Raw genomic sequence first — 21,207 nt, forward strand, 5'->3', positions numbered from 1 at the left:
CTCTAGAACTCGTGAGCCACAACTACTGAAGCCCGCATGCCTAGAGCCTGTGCTCCGCAACAAGAAGCCCGCGCACTGCAATGAAGAGTAGCCCCCGCTCGCCGCAACTAGAGAAAGCCCACGCACAGCAATGAAGACCCAACGCAGCCAAAAACAAACAAATTAATTGATTAATTTTAAAAAAAGACTGTGGACTTTTCAAAAGCTAATATAACACTGCTTAACTCTTTCTAGAAATGTTAAACCAGTTTACACTTCTATATAGTCTTTCTACATTTTTACCAGTTATTGATTTTTAAACATTTTTTTCAATTTGAGAGAAGAAAAATATGTCTTAGTATGCACTTATCTGATCATTACTGAGAAATATTTTTCCACGTGTTTATTGGCCATTTGCATTTTTTTATCATAAATTGTTCAATTTTCTACTGTGGTATTAAATACTTTTAATTGATTTGTAAGAATTCTATACATACTACACATTTTGAACTTTCAAATTTCAATAAAGTCAACAGTGATTGAAGCTTTTTCTCATTAGAGAAATAATTTCTAATTGATTCGAGAAAGGTCTGTTCAGGAAGACGTACTTTATTTTTAGAAAGAGAATTTCTTTACCTGATATCTTTGCTCTCCAAAGTTATGTATGTGCCATCATACAGATCTAGGTCCCCTAAGGGTACCTTGGCTTTGATGCAGTCTGGATCCTCTTTATTATGTCTCTGTTCCAGTCCTGTATCTCTGTCCTCATTCTCTTCTATATGAATTTTTTGAGCAACTAACTGCTTCTGTTGAGAAGAAAATAAGAACACAGAAGGATTTTTCTAATATTTCAACCTAGATACCATGTAAGAGAAAGAAGAATTTAATGTGTTGAACAAGTCAGAGAAATCAAAATATGCCCTGGGTTACGTTAGTTGACATAAATTAGCTTCTCAAAACAGGTGTCCATATATAGAAAGTAACAGAACATGACATTTATAATACTGGCACATGAGTGCCTTATGATATGATCTCTGACTATCTATAAAGCTACATCTATCAACTTAACTGGCACAGAATAGCTCAGCAATTAGAAGTACCTTGAATTATCCAAACACGTCATATTTCAGTCCTTGAAGACATCTAGCGCATTGACAGTGCTACCTGAAGTAACTAGTGTTCCAGGGGAATTCCTGCCACTGACATTTTTTTTCCAAAAATACAGAGGAATTAAGTTAACAGCCATGTTTCCACCACCCTATCTATCTTAACATTTGGCCATACTCCAGATTTTTCTACAAGAAAAAAAAAATAGTTGAAGCCCCTCTTAACTGCCTTTGAGATCCCTCTCTCACTTCCAAAAGTTACCACTATCCTGGGAATGCCCTCGTGGTCCAGTAGTTAGGACTTGGAGCTTTCACTTCCATGGCCTGGGTTCAATCCCTGGTTGGGGAACTAAGATACCACAAGCTGTGCGGTGCAGCCAAGAGAATAAATAAATAAATAAATAATTAAAAGAACAAAAGCTACCAGTATCCTGAATGTTTTATGCATCATTTTCATGTATATTTTTATAAAATATTACTATATTGCCCTACTTTTCTTAAAATATTACTTTATATATATATATTTATTTACAGCTATATCTCCAAAATCAACATACAGCATTGCTTTGCAAATTTTGAAATTTTATATAAATACTATCATACTGTATTATTCTACAACTTTCTTTTTTTTTTTAACTTAATATTATGTTTTTGACATTTATCTACATTGGTCGGTAAAGCTCTAAATTTTTCATTCTACTGGATGTATAAAAATGTATTTATTTGGGGCTTCCCTGGTGGTGCAGTGGTTGAGAGTCCGCCTGCCGATGCAGGGGACACGGGTTCATGCCCTGGTACAGGAGGATCCCACATGCCGCGGAGCGGCTAGTCCCGTGAGCCATGGCTGCTGAGCCTGCACGTCCGGAGCCTGTGCTCCGCAACAGGAGAGGCCACAACAGTGAGAGGCCCGCATACCTCAAAAAAAAAAAAAAAAAAGTATTTATTTTCCTGTAAACCATTAGGTTGCTTCTTTTTAAATATTTTTTGGTATTAAATGTGCTATGGTATTCTTATAAAACTGTCATTGTGTAAGAGTTCCAGTAGGAGAAAAATACGGGGCCGTATGGGATACATTTTCAGTTTATTTAGTCACCGTCAATCTGCTCTTCAAAGTGGTTATAAAAACTAGAATTCTACCAACAGATTAGGATAATATCCATCTCCCCATGAACTTACCAACATTTGGTTTTGTCCTATTTTTTTAAAAAATATTTTTAATTTTTTTTATACAGCAAGTTCTTATTAGTCATCAATTTTATACATATCAGTGTATACATGTCAATCCCAATTGCCCAATTCAGCACACCACCACCGCCACCCACCTGCGGTTTTCACCCCTTGGTGTCCATATGTTGTTCTCTACATCTGTGTCTCAACTTCTGCCCTGCAAACTGGTTCATCTGTACCATTTTTCTAGGTTCCACATACATGTGTTAATATACAATATTTTTCTCTTTCTGACTTACTTCACTCTGTATGACAGTCTCTAGATCCATCCACGTCTCAACAAATGACTCAATTCCGTTCCTTTTTATGGCTGAGTAATATTCCACTGTGTGTATGTACCACAACTTCTTTATCCATTCGTCTGTCGATGGGCATTTAGGTTGCTTCCATGACCTGGCTATTGTAAATAGTGCTGCAAGGAACACTGGAGTGCATGTGTCTTTTTGAATTATGGTTTTCTCTGGGTATGTGCCCAGCAGTGGGATTGCTGGATCATATGGTAATCCTATTTTTACTTTTTAAAAGAAGCTCCATACTGTTCTCCATAGTGGCTGTATCAATTTACATTCCCACCAACGGTACAAGAGGGTTCCCTTTTCTCCACACCCCCTCCAGCATTTGTTCTTTGTAGATTTTCTGATGATGCCCATTCTAACTGGTGTGAGGTGATACCTCATTGTAGTTTTGATTCGCATTTCTCTATTAGTGATGTTGAGCAGCTTTCCATGTGCTTCTTGGCCATCTGTATGTCTTCTTTGAAGAAATGTCTATTTAGGTCTTCTGCACATTTTTGGATTGGGTTGTTTGTTTTTTTAATATTGAGCTGCATGAGCGGTTTATCTATTTTGGAGATTAATCCTTTGTCTGTTAATTCGTTTGCAAATATTTTCTCCCATTCTGAGGGTTCTCTTTTCGTCTTGTTTATGGTTTCCTTTCCTGTGCAAAAGCTTTGAAGTTTCATTAGGTCCCATTGGTTTATTTTTGTTTTTATTTCCATTAATCAAGGAGGTGGATCAAAAAAGATCTTGCTGTGATTTATGTCAAAGAGTGTTCTTCCTATGTTTACCTCTAAGAGTTTTATAGTGTCTGGTCTTACACTTAGGTATCGAATGCATTTTGAATTAATTTTTTGTATGGTGTTAGGGAGTATTCTAATTTCATTCTTTTACTTGTAGCTGTCCAGTTATCCCAAAACCACTTATTGAAGAGACTGTCTTTTCTCCATTGTATGTCTTTGCCTCCTTTGTCATAGATTAGTTGACCATAAGTGCGTGGGTTTATCTCTGGGCTTTCTATCTTGTTCCGTTGATCTATGTTTCTGTTTTTTGCAAACACCAAATTGTCTTGATTACTGTAGCTTTGTAATATAGTCTGAAGTCAGGGAGGCTGATTCCTCCAGCTCCATTTTTTTCCCTTAAGACTGCTTTGGCTCTTTGGGGTTTTTTGTGTCTCCATACAAATTTTAAGATGATTTGTTCTAGTTCCGTAAAAAATGCCATTGGTAATTTGATAGGGATTGCATTGAATCTGTAGGTTGCTTTAGGTAGTAGAGTCATTTTCACAGTATTGATTCTTCCAATCCCAAAACATGGTATATCTCTCCATCTGTTGGTATCATCTTTAATTTCTTTCATCAGTGTCTTATAGTTTTCTGCATAGAGGTCTTTTGTCTCCCTAGGTAGGTTTATTCATCGGTATTTTATTCTCTTTGTTGCAATGGTAAATGGGAGCGTTTCCTTAATTTCTCTTTCAGATTTTTCATCATTAGTGTATAGGAATGCAAGAGATTTCTGTGCATTAATTTTGTATCCTGCAACTTTACCAAATTCATTGATTAGCTCTAGTAGTTTTCTGGTGGCATCTTTAGAATTCTCTTTGTATAGTATCATGTCATCTGCAAAGAATGACACTTTTATTTATTCTTTTCCAATTTGTATTCCTTTTATTTCTTTTTCTTGTCTGATTGCCGTGGCTAGGACTTCCATGACTATGTTGAATAATTGTGGTGAAAATGGACATCCTTGTCTTGATCTTAGAGGAAATGCTTTCAGTTTTTCACCATTGAGAATGATGTTTCCTGTGGGTTTGTCATATATGGCCTTCATTATGTTGAAGTAGGTTCCCTCTGTGTCCACTTTCTGGAGAGTTTTTATCATAAATGGGTGTTGAATTTTGTCAAAAGCTTTTTCTGTGTCTACTGAGATGATCATATGGTTCTTATTCTTCAATTTGTTCATATGGTGTATCACATTGATTGATTTGCATATATTGAAGAATCCTTGCATCCCTGGGATAAATCCCACTTGATCATGGTGTATGATCCTTTTAATGTGTTCTTGGATTCTGTTTGCTAGTATTTTGTTGAGGATTTTTGCCTCTATATTCATCAGTGATATTGGTCTGTAATTCTCTTTTTTTGTAGTATCTTTGTCTGGTTTTGGTATCAGGGTGATGGTGGCCTCATAGAATGAGTTTGGGAGTGTTCCTTCCTCTGCAATTTTTTGGAAGAGTTTGAGAAGGATGGGTGTTAGCTCTTGTCTAAATGTTTGACAGAATTCACCTGTGAAGCCATCTGGTCCTGGATTTTTGTTTGTTGGAAGATTTGTAATCACAGTTTCAATTTCATTACTTGTGATTTTTTTCTATTTCTTCCTGGTTCAGTCTTGGAAGGTTATACCTTTCTAAGAATTTGTCCATTTCTTCCTGGTTGTCCATTTTATTGGCATAGAGTTGCTTTAGTAGTCTCTTAGGATGCTTTGTATTTCTGTGGTGTCTGTTGTAACTTTTCCTTTATTTTTCTAATTTTATTGATCTGAGTCCTCTCCCTCTTTTTCTTGATGAATCTGGCTAATGGTTTATCAATTTTGTTTATCTTCTCAAAGAACCAGCTTTTAGTTTTATTGATCTTTGCTAGTGTTTTGTTTCTATTTCATTTATTTCTGCTCTGATCTATATGATTTCTTTCCTTCTGCTAACTTTGGGTTTTGTTTGTTCCTCTTTCTCTAGTTCCTTTAGGTGTAAGGTTAGATTGTTTACTTGAGATTTTTCTTGTTTCTTGAGGTAGGCTTGTGTAGCTATAAACTTCCCTCTTAGAACTGCTTTTGCTGCATCCTCTAGGTTTTGGATCATCTTGTTTTCATTGCCATTTGTCTCTAGGTATTTTTTGATTTCCTCTTTGATTTCTTCAGTGATCTCTTGGTTATTTAGTAACATATTGTTTAGCCTCTGTGTGTTTGTGTGTTTTCTATTTTTTTCCATGTTGATTTCTAATCTCATAGCGTTGTGGTCAGAAAAGATGCGTGATATGATTTCAATTTTCTTAAATTTACTGAGGCTTGATTTGTGCCTGAAGATGTGATCTATCCTGGAGAATGTTCCATGCGTACTCGAGAAGAAAGTGTAATCTGCTGTTTTTGGATGCAATGTCCTATAAATACCAATTAAATCTATCTGGTCTATTGTGTCATTTAAAGCTTCTGTTTCTTTATTTTCATTTTGGATGATCTGTCCGTTGGTGTAAGTGAGGTGTTAAAGTCCTCCACTATTATTGTGTTACTGTCAATTTCCTCTTTTATAGCTTTTAGGAGTTGCCTGATGTATTGAGGTGGTCCTATGTTGGGTGCATATATATTTATAATTGTAATATCTTCTTAGATTGATCCCTTGATCATTATGTAGTACCCTTCCTTATCTCTTGTAACATTATTTTAAAGTCTACTTTACCTGATATGAGTATTGCTACTCAGCTTTCTTTTGATTTCCATTTGCATAGAATATCTTTTTCCATCCACTCACTTTCAGTCTGTATGTGACCCTAGGTCTGAAGTGGGTCTCTTGTAGACAGCATATATACGGGTCTTGTTTTGTATCCATTCAGCAAGCCTGTGTCTTTTGGTTGGAGCATTTAATCCATTCACGTTTAAGGTAATTATCGATATGTTTGTTCCTATGACCATTTTCTTAATTGTTTCCGGTTTGTTTTTGTAGGTCCTTTTCTTCTCTTGTGTTTCCCACTTAGAGAAGTTCCTTTAGCATTTGTTGTAGAGCTGGTTTGGTGGTGCTGAATTGTCTTAGCTTTTGCTTGTCTGTAAAGCTTCTGATTTCTCCATTGAATATGAATGAGATCCTCAATAGGTAATCTTGGTTGTAGTTTCTTCCCTTTCATCACTTTAAGTATATTGTGCCACTCCCTTCTGGCTTGTAGACTTTCTGCTGAGAAATCACCTGTTAATCTTATGGGAGTTCCCTTGTATGTTATTTGTCGTTTTTGCCTTGCTGGTTTCAATAATTTTTCTTTGTCTTTAATTTTTGCCAATTTGATTACTATGTGTCTCAGCGTGTTTCTCCTTGGGTTTATCCTGTATGGAATTCGCTGCGCTTCCTGCACTTGGGTGGCTATTTCCTTTCCCATGTTAGGGAAGTTTTCGACTGTAATCTCTTCAAATATTTTCTCTGGTCCTTTCTCCCTCTCTTCTCCTTCTGGGACCGCTATAATGCGAATATTGTTGCATTTAATGTTGTCCCAGAGGTCTCTTAGGCTGTCTTCATTTCTTTTCATTCTTTTTTCTTTATTCTGTTCCACAGCAGTGAATTCCACCATTTTGTCTTCCAGGTCACTTATCCGTTCTTCTGCCTCAGTTATTCTGCTATTGATTCTTCTAATGTAGTATTCGTTTCAGTTATTGTATTTTTCATCTATGTTTGTTCTTTAATTCTTCTAGGTCTTTGTTAAACATTTCTTGCATCTTCTCGCTTTGCCTCCATTCTTTTCCTGAGGTCCTGGGTCATCTTCACTATCATTATTCTGAATTCTTTTTCTAGAAGTTTGCCTATCTCCACCTCTTTTAGTTGTTTTTCTGGGGTTTTATCTTTTTCCTTCATCTGGTACACAGCCCTCTGCCTTTTCATCTTGTCCATCTTTTTGTGAATGTGGTTTTTGTTCCACAGGCTGCAGGACTGTAGTTCTTCTTGCTTCTGCTGTCTGCCCTCTGTGTCCTACTTTTTAATTTATGTCAATCTCATGGGTATGAAATGTTATCCTGTTATAATTATTGGGGTAGACTGTACTACTATTAACAAATTTGTGCCCCTCCTTACAAGAGAATTCTACATCACTGTTCTGCTAGACTCCAATGTGACCAATATGACTTCCTTTGGTCAATGTAACATGAGAAGCGTCATCTGAGCCTTCTAGAGGGAAGCATTTTTAGAGCCAGTGTATGCTTCACCATGTTCTTTCTTTTCCCTCAGGTACTGAGAATGGCAATATCCAGGCTGTTGTAGGTATATTTCTCATATGTACTATACAGCTAAACTAAATAAGAAATCCAATCTGATATTCCACGTTTTAATCAGTTTGTTTAATCTGTTTATATTTATTGTGATTGCTGATCTTATGGATTTATTTTCACCATATTATTTTGCATTTTCTGTTTATCTTACTTTTTCTTTGCTGCTTTTTTCTCATTTCCTGCCTGATACACTTTTTTTTTTGCGGTACGCGGGCCTCTCACTGTTGTGGCCTCTCCCGTTGCGGAGCACAGGCTCCGGACACGCAGGCTCAGTGGCCATGGCTCATGGGCCTAGCTGCTCCGCAGCATGTGGGATCTTCCCAGACCAGGGCACGAACCCGTGTCCCCTGCATCAGCAGGTGGACTCTCAACAACTGTGCCACCAGGGAAGCCCCGATACAGTTTTGATATACTTTCTACATTCCCTCCCCTCCTCCTGTATCTTCTCTTTGTTTGTAGGTTTGAAAACTATAGATTGCATTTCCATTATTTTGGTTACTGTCCTTACTCTTTTTTTGGTTAAGTTTTTCATTAGTAAATATTTCAGTATGATTCTGAAAGATTCTCTTCTTAAAAAAATAATACCACAACACCATTATCACATGCAAAAAATAGTAATTCCTTAATATTACATATCCAGTCTGTGTTCATTCCCAACTGTTTCTTCCCTCTTTATTTTAAAATACAATTTGTTTGAGTCAAAATTCAGTAAGGTACACACACACTGCAACTGGTTGATTTGTCTTTTAAGTCTCTTTTAGTCTTCCGGTTACCCCTCTATTTCATTTTTTTAATCCCTGTAATTTATTTGAGAAAGAAATTGGGTCACTTATCCTGTAGAGTTTATTACTCTACAAGATTTTACTGACTGCATCCCACAGGTTTAACATGTTCCTCTGTCCTCTGTATTTCCTGAATACTGACACCAGGATCCAGGGGTTCTTAACTTTTTCATGTCATGGACTTCTTTGGCAGTCTGATGAAGCCTACAAACCCTTTCTTAGAATAATCTTTTAAATACACAGAATATATAAAATGACAAAAGAGACCAATTATAGTGAAAAGCAAATTATACTGTGGTTTGATTAGATTTATATTTCTTTTGGCAAGACTTCTGAAAGGTGGCGATATTCTTAAATTTTTAATATGTATACCTATGCGTTTTCCAACAGGATTTTAATTTATTCAGTTATTTTTGCCTCCTGAACATAACAAAAGAGTTAATATGCTTTAAGTAATCATTGAGCATGCCCTAACCCACCTACAGACTGGTAATTTTATTTAGTTTTACCTTTTAAACACAGAAAATAAATAAATAAATTTAGCAACTTTTTCATCAATGTTTTTACTCACCATTACACATCCTATGCACTTCCACTGGATTTACTTTTCTTCTTGTAGAAGTACATCTTTAATTTTTTTTTTTTTAAGTGAGGGTCTGTGGTTAGTAAACTGTCTGTGTATGTCAGAAAACTGCTTTGTCCTCACTCTTGAATGATGGTTTAAGAGAATATAAAATATTATATTTAAAAGAATACAAAATTCTAGACTTAACACTTTGATGCTATTCCTCCACTGTCTTCTGGTATCTAAGAAGTCATCCAGTTGTCACTACTTTGTAGACAAACTGTATTACCTAGTTTCATGGCTTTATGTCTATGTCAAGGCATAACAAATTTATCTCTCTAGCTCAGACCTTTACCCAGGAGTCCACACTAGAAGAACCAACTCCTCACTCAGTGTCTCCACTTAGATGCCTAATAGGTATCTCAAACTTAATATACCAAAGCTAAACTCCTCCCCAATCTACACCTCCTTCAGTCTTCTATATCTCAGCTAACACCAACTCCATCCAACACCAGTCGCTCAGGGCAAAAATCTTGGAATCAACCTTCACCCCCTCTCCCTATCTGTCTGTTTCTTCCCAGCTACTCCATGATCATCTCCTGCGTCTAACAGTTTTGTAGTTGCTTCCAGGTTCTATCCAGATCCCAAACCCAAAATCACATCACATAATTTTAGTTTAGAGTTTCTACTCCAAAGTAATATTCTACCCTGAAATGGTGTTCGGTAAATTGAAGATGCAATTATTGAACCACTGGATGGTTTGGTTTGTTTTTTGGTCATTAGGTTTTGTTTTTTCTTCCTGCTTTTTTTTTCCACCAGACTCTTTTCAAGCTCCATCCTAGTCTTCGAGCAGTAGTGAATTTGGTTATCTTCCTTTATCTTGCACGAAATATTGTCATTTCCTTTATTCCATAGAAATGAACAACCAGACACCAGAGCCTGTTCCTGGCCTTTGAGACCAGCAGGTTTACAGTTTCAGCTACATTCTCAACTTAGTGTTTTGTTCTGTTTCTGGTCTATGGAGATATTTATGTTGTGTTTAGGCCTGACTATATTTCATTTTGATTTCTGTTTTGTTTTTTATCTGTCATTGCTATGTATATGAAGCAGAAGTAAAAACTAAGTACTAAGTATAGACTCATTACACTACCTCAACCAAAAATTGGTGGAGTCAATATTTTTCATTTGCATTTTCAATGACTTGGTAAATGGCATTTTCCCCCTACACATACTCTAATTTAAGTCTCCTTTCTTTATATTAAATAATCCTGCCGCTTAGAGAGATAACAATAAACATATATAATGGTGTCTATGCATCTGAAAATAAAAACTACTTTCTGCACCACTGCATCTTTCTGAACACTGTGTTTAAGCTTCCAAGCATGAAGCCCAATAAATATATCTATTGTCTTTTTCCTAGTGTTCATAAAAATCAACATTTCCAAATTTATAAGTGACAAAACTGGTAGGAACAAGGTGAGATACTATTTAAAAAATGGTGAGTTGTTCTAGTTTTACAAATATTCCTAAAGTGCTACTTCCTATACACAGCTGGTTAGTATGTGCTAAAAGCTCCTCCTTCTTAATTTACAGAAATTTAAAAAATATACAATTATAACTACTGCTGTTGATAGATGTACCAGTTTGAATTTATGTAAGTGAAATTCAGAACTTTTACATTAACCAGAAAATGAATGGCTACCTGGTTTTACCTTTGGTTTAAGCCAAGAGATAAGGCATTTGCCTCTGGTTCTGCCATAACTTGTTTTGTGAAAATCAGGCAATTCACTGTCTTTAGGTCTAATTGTTTCCTTGCTTCTAAAATGAAGATGACCTTTATGATTCCTTCTAGCACTCAAAGACTCTGACTCTTATTATTCCCAATAATTTTCTAAATCTTATTTTGCAAATTGGGTTACTTTTTCTGCAACTTAAAGTTTCCTTAAAATTTGGATTCAATTTACACTGTAACTTTTAAGAACAGGTTTTATGAGAGAAAAAAGAAACTATTTTTTAAATAGTTAATACTCTTTGCTACTATGAAAAATCAGTTTATGAAAATCAATGATAGAAACAAAAAGGTCAGATTTTATTAGCACTAATAAATATCAAGTTTTCAAGGTGTGGGAAACGAATTTGAAAAAGAACAGCTATATGTATATGTATAACTGAATCACTGTGCTGTACACCTGAAACTAACACAACATTGTTAATCAACTATACTCCAATATAAAATAAAAATGAAAAAAAAGTTTTCAAGATGCAAATTGATGAATGCTCCTCACCTCAATCATAACACAAAATACCAAGACCCTAGTTTTTACTACCTGGGAATTAACAAAATTATATTTTTATGAGGTATTCAAACCATTCTTCCTTTTGATATTTTACCCAAATTCTCCTTCCAAGAATATCCTGAGATAATGCCTTTTCATACTTGATGGTAAAATTTATACATGGAAACTTTAATCAAGGATATAGTGAGTCAAGAACGAGGCATAAAAGAGAAAAACAAATATCATATATTAACACATACATGTGGAATCTAGAAAAATGGTTCAGTTGAACCGGTTTACAAGGAAGAAATAGAGACAGATGTAGAGAACAAACGTATGGACACCAAGGGGGGAAAGTGGGGCGGAGGGGGGTTGGTGGTGGTGGGATGAATTGGGCGATTGGGACTGACATGTATACGTTAATATGTATAAAATAGATAACTAATAAGAACCTGCTGTATTAAAAAAATAAACAAAAGGTAATCATAAAAAAATAAAACAAAAACGAGACATAAAACCCAGGCTCTGGTAGTCTGTTTCTCTTACTATTGCTCAAATGGCATTCTGATTAAAAAAAAAAAAAAAAGGACAATCTAAAAGTCAGAAGATTTAAGAAATAGCATGCTTTACTTGTTCTCTGAATACAACAGCTCCTGTGAAATGCAACAAGTATCAGCTGCATATGACATGTCCAGTTGCCTCACCTCCAGTTCTTTGAGGTAGTTAACTGTTGTTTCTTGTCTCATTAATATGACTAAGTCATGGGGATGCTTCAAGTTCATAGGTGAATCCACCTGCAAGCAAGCAAACAATAGATAAATAAAGCTCAGATTTCATTAACGTTTGTTTGGATATGCCTTAAATTATTGTTCGATCACCATTATAATCAGTGTTAGGTGCTCAGTAAACTCAAGGGGTATTTCAAAAGTGATGACATGTAAATTTCGGCAAAGAGAATGAGAGGTTCAATAGCTGTCCCTTGAACTCCAACTTGAAAAAGCAAGCTTTCAAAGTGAATATTCTGATTTGACTAGTCATGTAAGAAATATTCAAGAAGAGAAGTATTTGGAAATGAATGATAAAGTAAATTCCTTAAAATATATTTTATACCTATACTAATAAAAATAGATTGCTTTGTCTTGATAGCACATTCCATATCTGAACAGGTCTGGCGGCAATAAAAAGAAAAATACGAAAAGCATCTATTTTGCAGGCTATTTGCAGAAGCCGTAAATCAGAGATAATATAAAATAACCTTGAGACTTACAGTTTACAATTCTTGTTTCTGAATCATAAACAAGCAACTATGTTGTTGAATATGTAGGAAAAATGAACCCTCATATGCTGGTAGCAGGCTTATAAACTTATTATTTGGAGGGTTCTTTGACAACATATATCAAAATTTTAAAAGTACATACCCTTTGACCTAGGAATATAAATTCTAGGAAACTATCCTATAGGCATTCTTTAAATGGGCAAAGATATATACAAGGCTGCTCACTATATTACCTTTAGCTGCAAAAAACAAACAAAAGACCCAACAAACCTAAGTCCAGCAATGAGGGAACAGAGAAAGGCACTGTCCAGTGGAATGGGATACAGAAAAATGAGATCTACTATCATGGAAAGATGTTCACAATGTATAATTAACTAAAAGTAATGAAGAATAGTATGTACGCCATACTTTTTTTAAGAAATTACATTTTTATAGATATAGATGTATACATGTCTGTATATGCACAAAACTAAGTTGGTTTACAGTGATTTCTTTGGGGAAGTGGGATTAAGAAGAGAGGTACATTCGTTATCTTTTACTTTATACACTTGTATTTATTTATTTATTTATTTATTTATTTTGCGGTACGCAGGCCTCTCACTGTTGTGGCCTCTCGCATCATGGAGCACAGGCTCCGGACGCGCAGGCTCAGCGGCCATGGCCCACAGGCCCAGCCGCTCTGCGGCACATGGGATCCTCCCGGACTGGGGCATGAACCCATATCCCCTGCACTGGCAGGCGGACTCTCAACCACTGCGCCACCAGGGAAGCCCTATACACTTGTATATTTTTAAATTGTCTATAATACACACATAATATGTTTATAATAAGGAAAAAACAACACATACACACACACGGGGTTTTTTGAATTTCAAGAAAATCTAAGACAGTGTCCTTGGAGTCTAAGAGATGAAATGAAGATCCTGCTATCCCTTAATGTTAGACTGTCAAATTATAAACTAGCTCTTCAAGAAGTTCTACTTTGAGAAGAAACTACTGGGTTGGCCAAAAAGTTCATTCGGGGTTTTCCATAACATCTCTAAGAATCTTTCTATAATCTCTAAGAACTTGACATCAGCTCAATTAATTTTAGAACTAGCTTTTTAAGTGCAAAAGATAGCCTTGCTTAGGCCTTGGTGAATGCAAGCCTATTTAAAAAACAAAAATTTAAAAAGAGGGAATGGGAATTCCCTGATGGTCCAGTGGGTAGGACTTGGTGCTTTCACTTCCAGGGTGCGGGTTCAATCCCTGGTTGGGGAACTAAGATCCCACAAGCTGTGCGGCATGGCCAAGAGAATAAATAAATAAATATTTAAAAAGAGGGAATAAAAACAACATGAAATAAGTTCAATAGTTGCTTTAATAATATGCACAATAACACTGGGCGATGTTGGGTGACTGCATATAAAACTCATCTGCCTTTCCTCATTCTATCATCTCAGAGATGCCACAAGAAAAAGAGATGCTAGTCTGGACTAACTTCCACTCATACTTTCATTGCAACCGTCTGAACTACATAATCATCATTATGCAGTTATGGATAATTACAATCTCCCGTGGTCTCTCTTTTATGACAAAATCCCTTCAGTGCTTCCCCTGGCCTTCCTACTATACTGGAATTAACATTAAAACTGCAGTCTGAACTTAAAAGGCACTAAAAATATAATAGCAAGGCCTATACTTGACCACTTGAGCTGTGAATCTCCTCTATCAAACAGTCAAACCTGGCAAAGGCCTACAAGCAAAACGCTAGGTGTTTCTCAATGAGATGTGGAAGCTTTTGCTTCTCTTTTCATTGTATCTCAGACATCGAGAGGTAGTGATTTAATACATCTCTCTTTATTTATTTATTTATTTATTATTATTTTTTGCGGTACACGGGCCTCTCACCATTGTGGCCTCTCCCGTTGCAGAACACAGGCTCCTAGCTGCTCCGCAGCATGTGGGATCTTCGCGGACCAGGGCACGAACCCGTGTCCCCTGCATCGGCAGGCAAACTCTCAACCACTGTGCCACCAGGGAAGCCCCATCTCTCTATACTTAAATGAAGTTTTTAGAAAAAACTTGGGGGAGGGAGAAGGAATGTGGGAGTATGACATTCCCATTCCAAAATACCCAACCAGTCTGATTACCTAACATCTGGAGAACTGCAAGAGGAATGACAGAATGAGACAAATGAAGATTTACATTAGATAAATACTTAATCTTAGCTTTAGATTAAAAAGATACTACATAGCCAGCATGGGTCTGGCCCATATTCAATTGTGAGGAAGTACTTTTCATTTCCTTGAAGCATTTAGTTCAACAAAGATACAGTAACTAGAGAAGGTATAAAGATAAAATTATTAGCAGAAGGAAGGGATTCCACTGACAGTTTAACAGCTGTGTTTCTCTTTTTGACTTGGCAGCAAATGGCATGGATCTCTGCCAGATTAGGGTTGGTTACAGAAGATGTATAGCCTGACACATGTTTTTACTGAGATATTTTCAAGTTCTTAAATTTCAAGACTTTATGCTAATTATCTTTGGCAAATGCCAATCAGCTTGAATTTCTCTCCTTTCAAATACCTCTCCTCCTTAGAAGATTACGAAAGATGTTTGACATGTCTGCTAAGATGTTTGACAACTCTGTAAATACTACAACATCCATTCAACTAATGAAAATTTATTAAGCCTCTATGAACCAGGTGCACTAGGAGTCCATATCTGGAGTGTATGTACTCCTATTTTATATACAATGTGAGAAGGAATGGTAATATCCCTTCAAAACCTTTAGAATTAAGAAGTGGCTGCTGTAAGTCCAAGGGCAAAGAGTGATAGAAATTACAGAGAGGTAGGTTAAAAATGATATAATGCATACACAAGATCTCAAAGCACTTTATGGCTTTTTCACAAAGGACAAACAAACTTCCATTGCTGCACAGCACAATAAATGGTGCTTATAATGATCTGAATAAAAAAGAAAAAGTGAAATTATTTTCAATTTGCTGTACTTAAGGAGAGAAAGCATGAAATACATTTTAGAGCAAAATTTAAACTGCAGGGAAAAACTGATCATGTATTTGGAAATTAGCTATAATGGAATTCAACTATTCAAAATGATTCATTTTCTTAAGACTTCCAGGTAAACAAAGTTTCACTGTTATCATAGCAATTTATTTTAATAAAGAAAATGGCAAATTATGTAAGACAATTCAATTTTATTTTCCTTTTAATATATTATATAAGCACATGTACCCAATTGTATATAACAGTAAATATCTTACTCATATCAAGTTGATTTTCATATGCTGTCATCTCTAACCAAGATATTGGTAGTTCCTGCACTTCTAATCTGGAGTTCTACCTCTGTGAATTCAGTAAAATCACACGGTAATGGATGGAAATGTCACTATATAAAGGTAATGACTTCACTGCCAAGTTAAACAAAGGCTGAACAAATTAAATTTAAAAAACCAAACTAGGGAATTCCCTGGCAGTCCAGAGGTTAAGACTGAGCTTTCATTGCCTAGGGCATGGGTTTGATCCCTGGTCGGGGAACTAACATCCCACAAGACACACGGTGCGGCCAAAAAACCCACACCAAATATAAAATAATCAATCTAACGAAATACACATTTTTGAGTTCTACAAAATCAATCACTTTCCACTGGTCCTTCATAATAAGAAACTGAACTTTTCTATTGTAACATTAGTTCTACCCTTCATATGCAACTTATTCTTCACATATGATGAATATTTTTATCTGTTATTTTAAAAAAATGGTATCCAAATGAGTACATGAAAGCACTGTTAATGGGGAACTCACTCTATTCCCATCAGCAGTTTGAAACTGATTAATGAAATCTTACATTATGCCATAATCATTAAAAAAGAATTTCCCTTAGGTTAAAAATGTGATGGAATATTTAAATCTTTTATTCAGAGTTTTAGTTTATTTAAATATTGAGACAATACGATGGAAAACATAAATAAAAATATTCAAAGCAACCAAGATTTCACCTCTACCTTAAATAACCCCACTTAGTATTTACAGCTTTTCCTATCCAGTACCTGCAATCTCCTTCTTGTGGCAAAATACCTGCTTTGCTTGGCTGGAAGCAACCTTCCCCACATGGGAAGCCTGATCAGTGGATTGCTTCCCCTTGTTATCTTGGTGATTATTTCTGAGAAGGGACATTAACCAAGTAGTTAGCTTATACTAAAGAGTCCCTAATTGAGAACTTTTGTTTGAGCTATTGGGGAATAGCCATCCTGTACCCACAGTGGGCCTGAGAATGGGGTAAAAGAAGTAAACAAATGAAGACAGAGAAAAACCTATCCTGGTTATACTGTCTGAGCCCTGTATCAAGCTGTACCTGTAGCACTTAGAATTTGTCCAGAGGGGAGGAGCAGCGCCTGGACCCTGCGCTCACTGAGCGCCCTCCAAGGAAACCTACACAACCCACCGGACCAACCTTAGCCACTGGGGACAGACACCAAAAACAACGGGAACTACGAACCTGCAGTCTGTAAAAAGGAGACCCCCAAAAAAGTAAGATAAGCAAAATGAAAAGACAGAAAAGCACACAGCAGATGAAGGAGCAAGGTAAAAACCCACCAGACCTAACAAATGAAGAGGAAATAGGCAGTCTACCTGAAAAAGAATTCAGAATAATGATAGTAAAGATGATCCAAAATCTTGGAAATAGAATAGACAAAATGCAAGAAACATTTAACAAGGACCTAGAAGGACTAAGGAGGAAACAAGCAATGATGAACAACACAATAAATGAAATTAAAAATACTCTAAAACGAATCAATAGCAGAATAACTGAGGCAGAAGAACAGATAAGTGACCTGGAAGATAAAATAGTGGAAATAACTACTGCAGAGCAGAATAAAGAAAAAAGAATGAAAAGAACTGAGGGCAGTCTCAGAGACGACTGGGACAATATTAAACACACCAACATTCGAATTAAAGGGGTCCCAGAAGAAGAAGAGAAAAAGAAAGGGACAGAGAAAATACTTGAAGAGATTATAGTTGAAAACTTCCCTAATATGGGAAAGGAAATAGTTAATCAAGTCCAGGAAGCACAGAGAGTCCCATACAGGATAAATCCAAGGAGAAACATGCCGAGACACATATTAATCAAACTATCAGAAATTAAATACAAAGAAAACATATTAAAAGCAGCAAGAGAAAAACAACAAATAACACACAAGGGAATCCCCATAAGGTTAACAGCTAATCTTTCAGTAGAAACTCTGCAAGCCAGAAGGGACTGGCAGTACATATTTAAAGTGATGAAGAAGAAAAACCTACAACCAAGATTACTCTACCCAGCAAGGATCTCATTCAGATTTGATGGAGAAATTAAAACCTTTACAGACAAACAAAAGCTGAGAGAGTTCAGCACCACCAAACCAGCTTTACAACAAATGCTAAAGGAACTTCTCTAGGCAAGAAACACAAGAGAAGGAAAAGACCTACAATAACAAACCCAAAACAATTAAGAAAATGGGAATAGGAACATACATATCAATAATTACCTTAAATGTAAAAGGATTAAATGCTCCCACCAAAAAACACAGACTGGCTGGATGGATACAAAAACAAGACCATACATATGCTGTCTACAAGAGGCTTAGGGACACATACAGACTGAAAGTGAGGGGATGGAAAAAGATATTCCATGCAAATGGAAATCAACAGAAAGCCAGAGTAGCAATTCTCATATCAGACAAAATAGACTTTAAAATAAAGACTATTACAAGAGACAAAAAAGGACACTACATAATGATCAAGGGATCGATCCAAGAAGATAAATATTTATGCACCCAACAATAGGAGCACCTCAACACATAAGGCAAATAAATACTAACAGCGATAAAGGGGAAATTGACAGTAACACAATCATAGTAGGGGACTTTAACACCACACTTTCACCAATGGACAGATCATCCAAAATGAAAATAAATAAGGAAACACAAGCTTTAAATGATACATTAAACAAGATGGACTTAATCGATATTTATAGGACATTCCATCCAAAACAACAGAATACACATTTTTCTCAAGTGCTCAGGGAACATAATCCAGGATAGAACATATCTTGGGTCACAAATCTAGCCTTGGTAAATTTAAGAAAATTGAAATCGTATCAAGTATCTTTTCTGACCAGAACGTTATGAGACTAGCTAGATATCAATTACAGGAAAAGAGCTGTAAAAAATACAAACACATGGAGGCTAAACAATACACTACTTAATAACGAAGTGATCACTGAAGAAATCAAAGAGGAAATCAAAAAATACCTAGAAACAAATGACAATGGAGACACGACAACCCAAAACCTACGGGATGCAGCAAAAGCAGTTCTAAGAGGGAAGTTTATAGAAATACAACCCTACCTTAAGAAACAGGAAACATCTCAAATAAACAACCTAACCTGCACCTAAAGCAATTAGAGAAAGAAGAACAAAAAAAACCCAAAGTTAGCAGAAGGAAAAAAATCGTAAAGATCAGATCAGAAATAAATGAAAAAGAAATGAAGGAAACGATAGCAAAGATCAATAAAACTAAAAGATGGTTCTTTGAGAAGATAAACAAAATTAACAAACCATTAGCCAGACTCATCAAGAAAAAACGGGAGAAGACTCAAATCAATAGTATTAGAAATGGAAAAGGAGAAGTAACAAATGACACTGCAGAAATACAAAGGATCATGAGAGATTAATACAAGCAACTCTATGCCAATAAAATGGACAACCTGGAAGAAATGGACAAATGCTTAGAAATGCACAATCGGCCAAGACTGAACCAGGAAGAAACAGAAAATATGAACATACCAATCACAAGCACTGAAATTGAAACTGTGATTAAAAATCTTCCAACAAACAAAAGCCCAGGACCAGATGGCTCCACAAGCGAATTCTATCAAACCTTTAAAGAGCTAACACCTATGCTTCTCAAACTCTTCCAAAATATAGCAGAGGGAGGAACACTCCCAAACTCATTCTACGAGGCCACCATCACTGTGATATCAAAACCAGACAAAGATGTCACAAAGAAAGAAAACTACAGGCCAATATCACTGATGAACATAGATACAAAACTCCTCAACAAAATACTAGCAAACAGAATCTAACAGGACATTAAAAGGATCATACACCATGATCAAGTGGGGTTTATTCCAGGAATGCAAGGATTCTGCAATATATGCAAATCAATCAAAGTGATAAACCATATTAACAAACTGAAGGAGAAAAACCATATGATCATCTCAATAGATGCAGAGAAAGCTTTCGACAAAATTCAACACCCATTTATGATAAAAACCCTGCAGAAAGTAGGCATAGAGGGAACTTTCCTCAACATAATACAGGCCATATTTGACAAACCCACAGCCAACATCGTCCTCAGTGGTGAAAAACTGAAACCATTTCCACTAAGATCAGGAACAAGACAAGGTTGCCCACTCTCACCACTCTTATTCAACATAGTTTTGGAAGTTTTAGCCTTAGCAATCAGAGAAGAAAAAGAAATAAAAGGAATCCAAATCGGAAAAGAAGTAAAGCTGTCACTGTTTGCAGAGACATGATACTACACATAGAGAATCCTAAAGATGCTACCAGAAAACTACTAGAGCTAATCAAAGAATTTGGTAAAGTAGCAGGATACAAAATTAATGCACAGAAATCTCTGGCATTCTTAAACACTAATGATGAGAAATCTGAAAGTGAAATTAAGAAAACACTCCCATTTACCATTGCAACAAAAAGAATAAAATATCTAGGAATAAACCTACCTAAGGAGACAAAAGACCTGTATGCAGAAAATTATAAGACACTGATGAAAGAAATTAAAGATGATACAAATAGATGGAGAGATATACCATGTTCTTGGATTGGAAGAATCAACATTGTGAAAATGACTCTACTGCCCAAAGCAATCTACAGATTCAATGCAGTCCCTAACAAACTACCACTGGCATTTTTCACAGAACTAGAACAAAAAATTTCACAATTTGTATGGAAACACAAAAGACCCCGAATAGCCAAAGCAATCTGGACAATGAAAAATGGAGCTGTTGGAATCAGGTTCCCTGACTTCAGACTATACTACAAAGCTACAGTAATCAAGACAGTATGGTACTGGCACAAAAACAGAAATATAGATCAATGGAACAGGATAGAAAGCCCAGAGATAAACCCACACTCGTACGGGCACCTTATCTTTGATAAAGGAGGCAAGAATATCCAGTGGAGAAAAGACAGCCTCTTCAATAAGTGGTGCTGGGAAAACTGGACAGCTACATGTAAAAGTATGAAATTAGAACACTCCCTAACACCATACACAAAAATAAACTCAAAATGGATTAAAGACCTAAATGTAAGGCCAGAAACTATCAAACTCTTAGAGGAAAACATAGGCAGAACACTCTATGACATAAATCACAGCAAGATCCTTTTTGACCCACCTCCTAGAGAAATGGAAATAAAAATAAAAATAAACAAATGGGACCTAATGAAACTTCAAAGCTTTTGCACAGCAAAGGAAACCATAAACAAGACCAAAAGACAACACTCAGAATGGGAGAAAATAATTGCAAATGAAGCGACTGACAAAGGATTAATCTCCAAAATTTACAAGCAGCTCATGCAGCTCAATAACAAAGAACCCAATCCAAAAATGGGCAGAAGACCTAAACAGACATTTCTCC

The 21,207-nt window shown here is 36.0% G+C and overlaps 1 protein-coding gene across 4 annotated transcripts in view; it reads right to left on the bottom strand.

Moving 5' to 3' along the window:
* The window catches only part of TTC17 (tetratricopeptide repeat domain 17), a 166,369-nt gene that overhangs the window by 126,776 nt on the left and 18,386 nt on the right, over positions 1–21,207 (bottom strand). For all 4 annotated transcript variants that reach the window (XM_089914911.1, XM_022592214.2, XM_022592215.3 and 1 more), the window contains exons 2-3: positions 11,931–12,020; positions 616–785 (exon numbers count right to left, since the gene is read on the bottom strand). In XM_089914911.1, the coding sequence (XP_089771037.1) occupies positions 616–785; positions 11,931–12,020 (260 nt within the window). The remainder of the gene's footprint in view (positions 1–615; positions 786–11,930; positions 12,021–21,207) is intronic.

The sequence above is a fragment of the Delphinapterus leucas genome, chromosome 7 (assembly GCF_059928025.1).
Source record: "Delphinapterus leucas isolate spDelLeu-1000000601 "Yukka" chromosome 7, BTC_Dleu_Yukka2, whole genome shotgun sequence".
NCBI classification, from domain to species: Eukaryota; Metazoa; Chordata; class Mammalia; order Artiodactyla; family Monodontidae; genus Delphinapterus; species Delphinapterus leucas.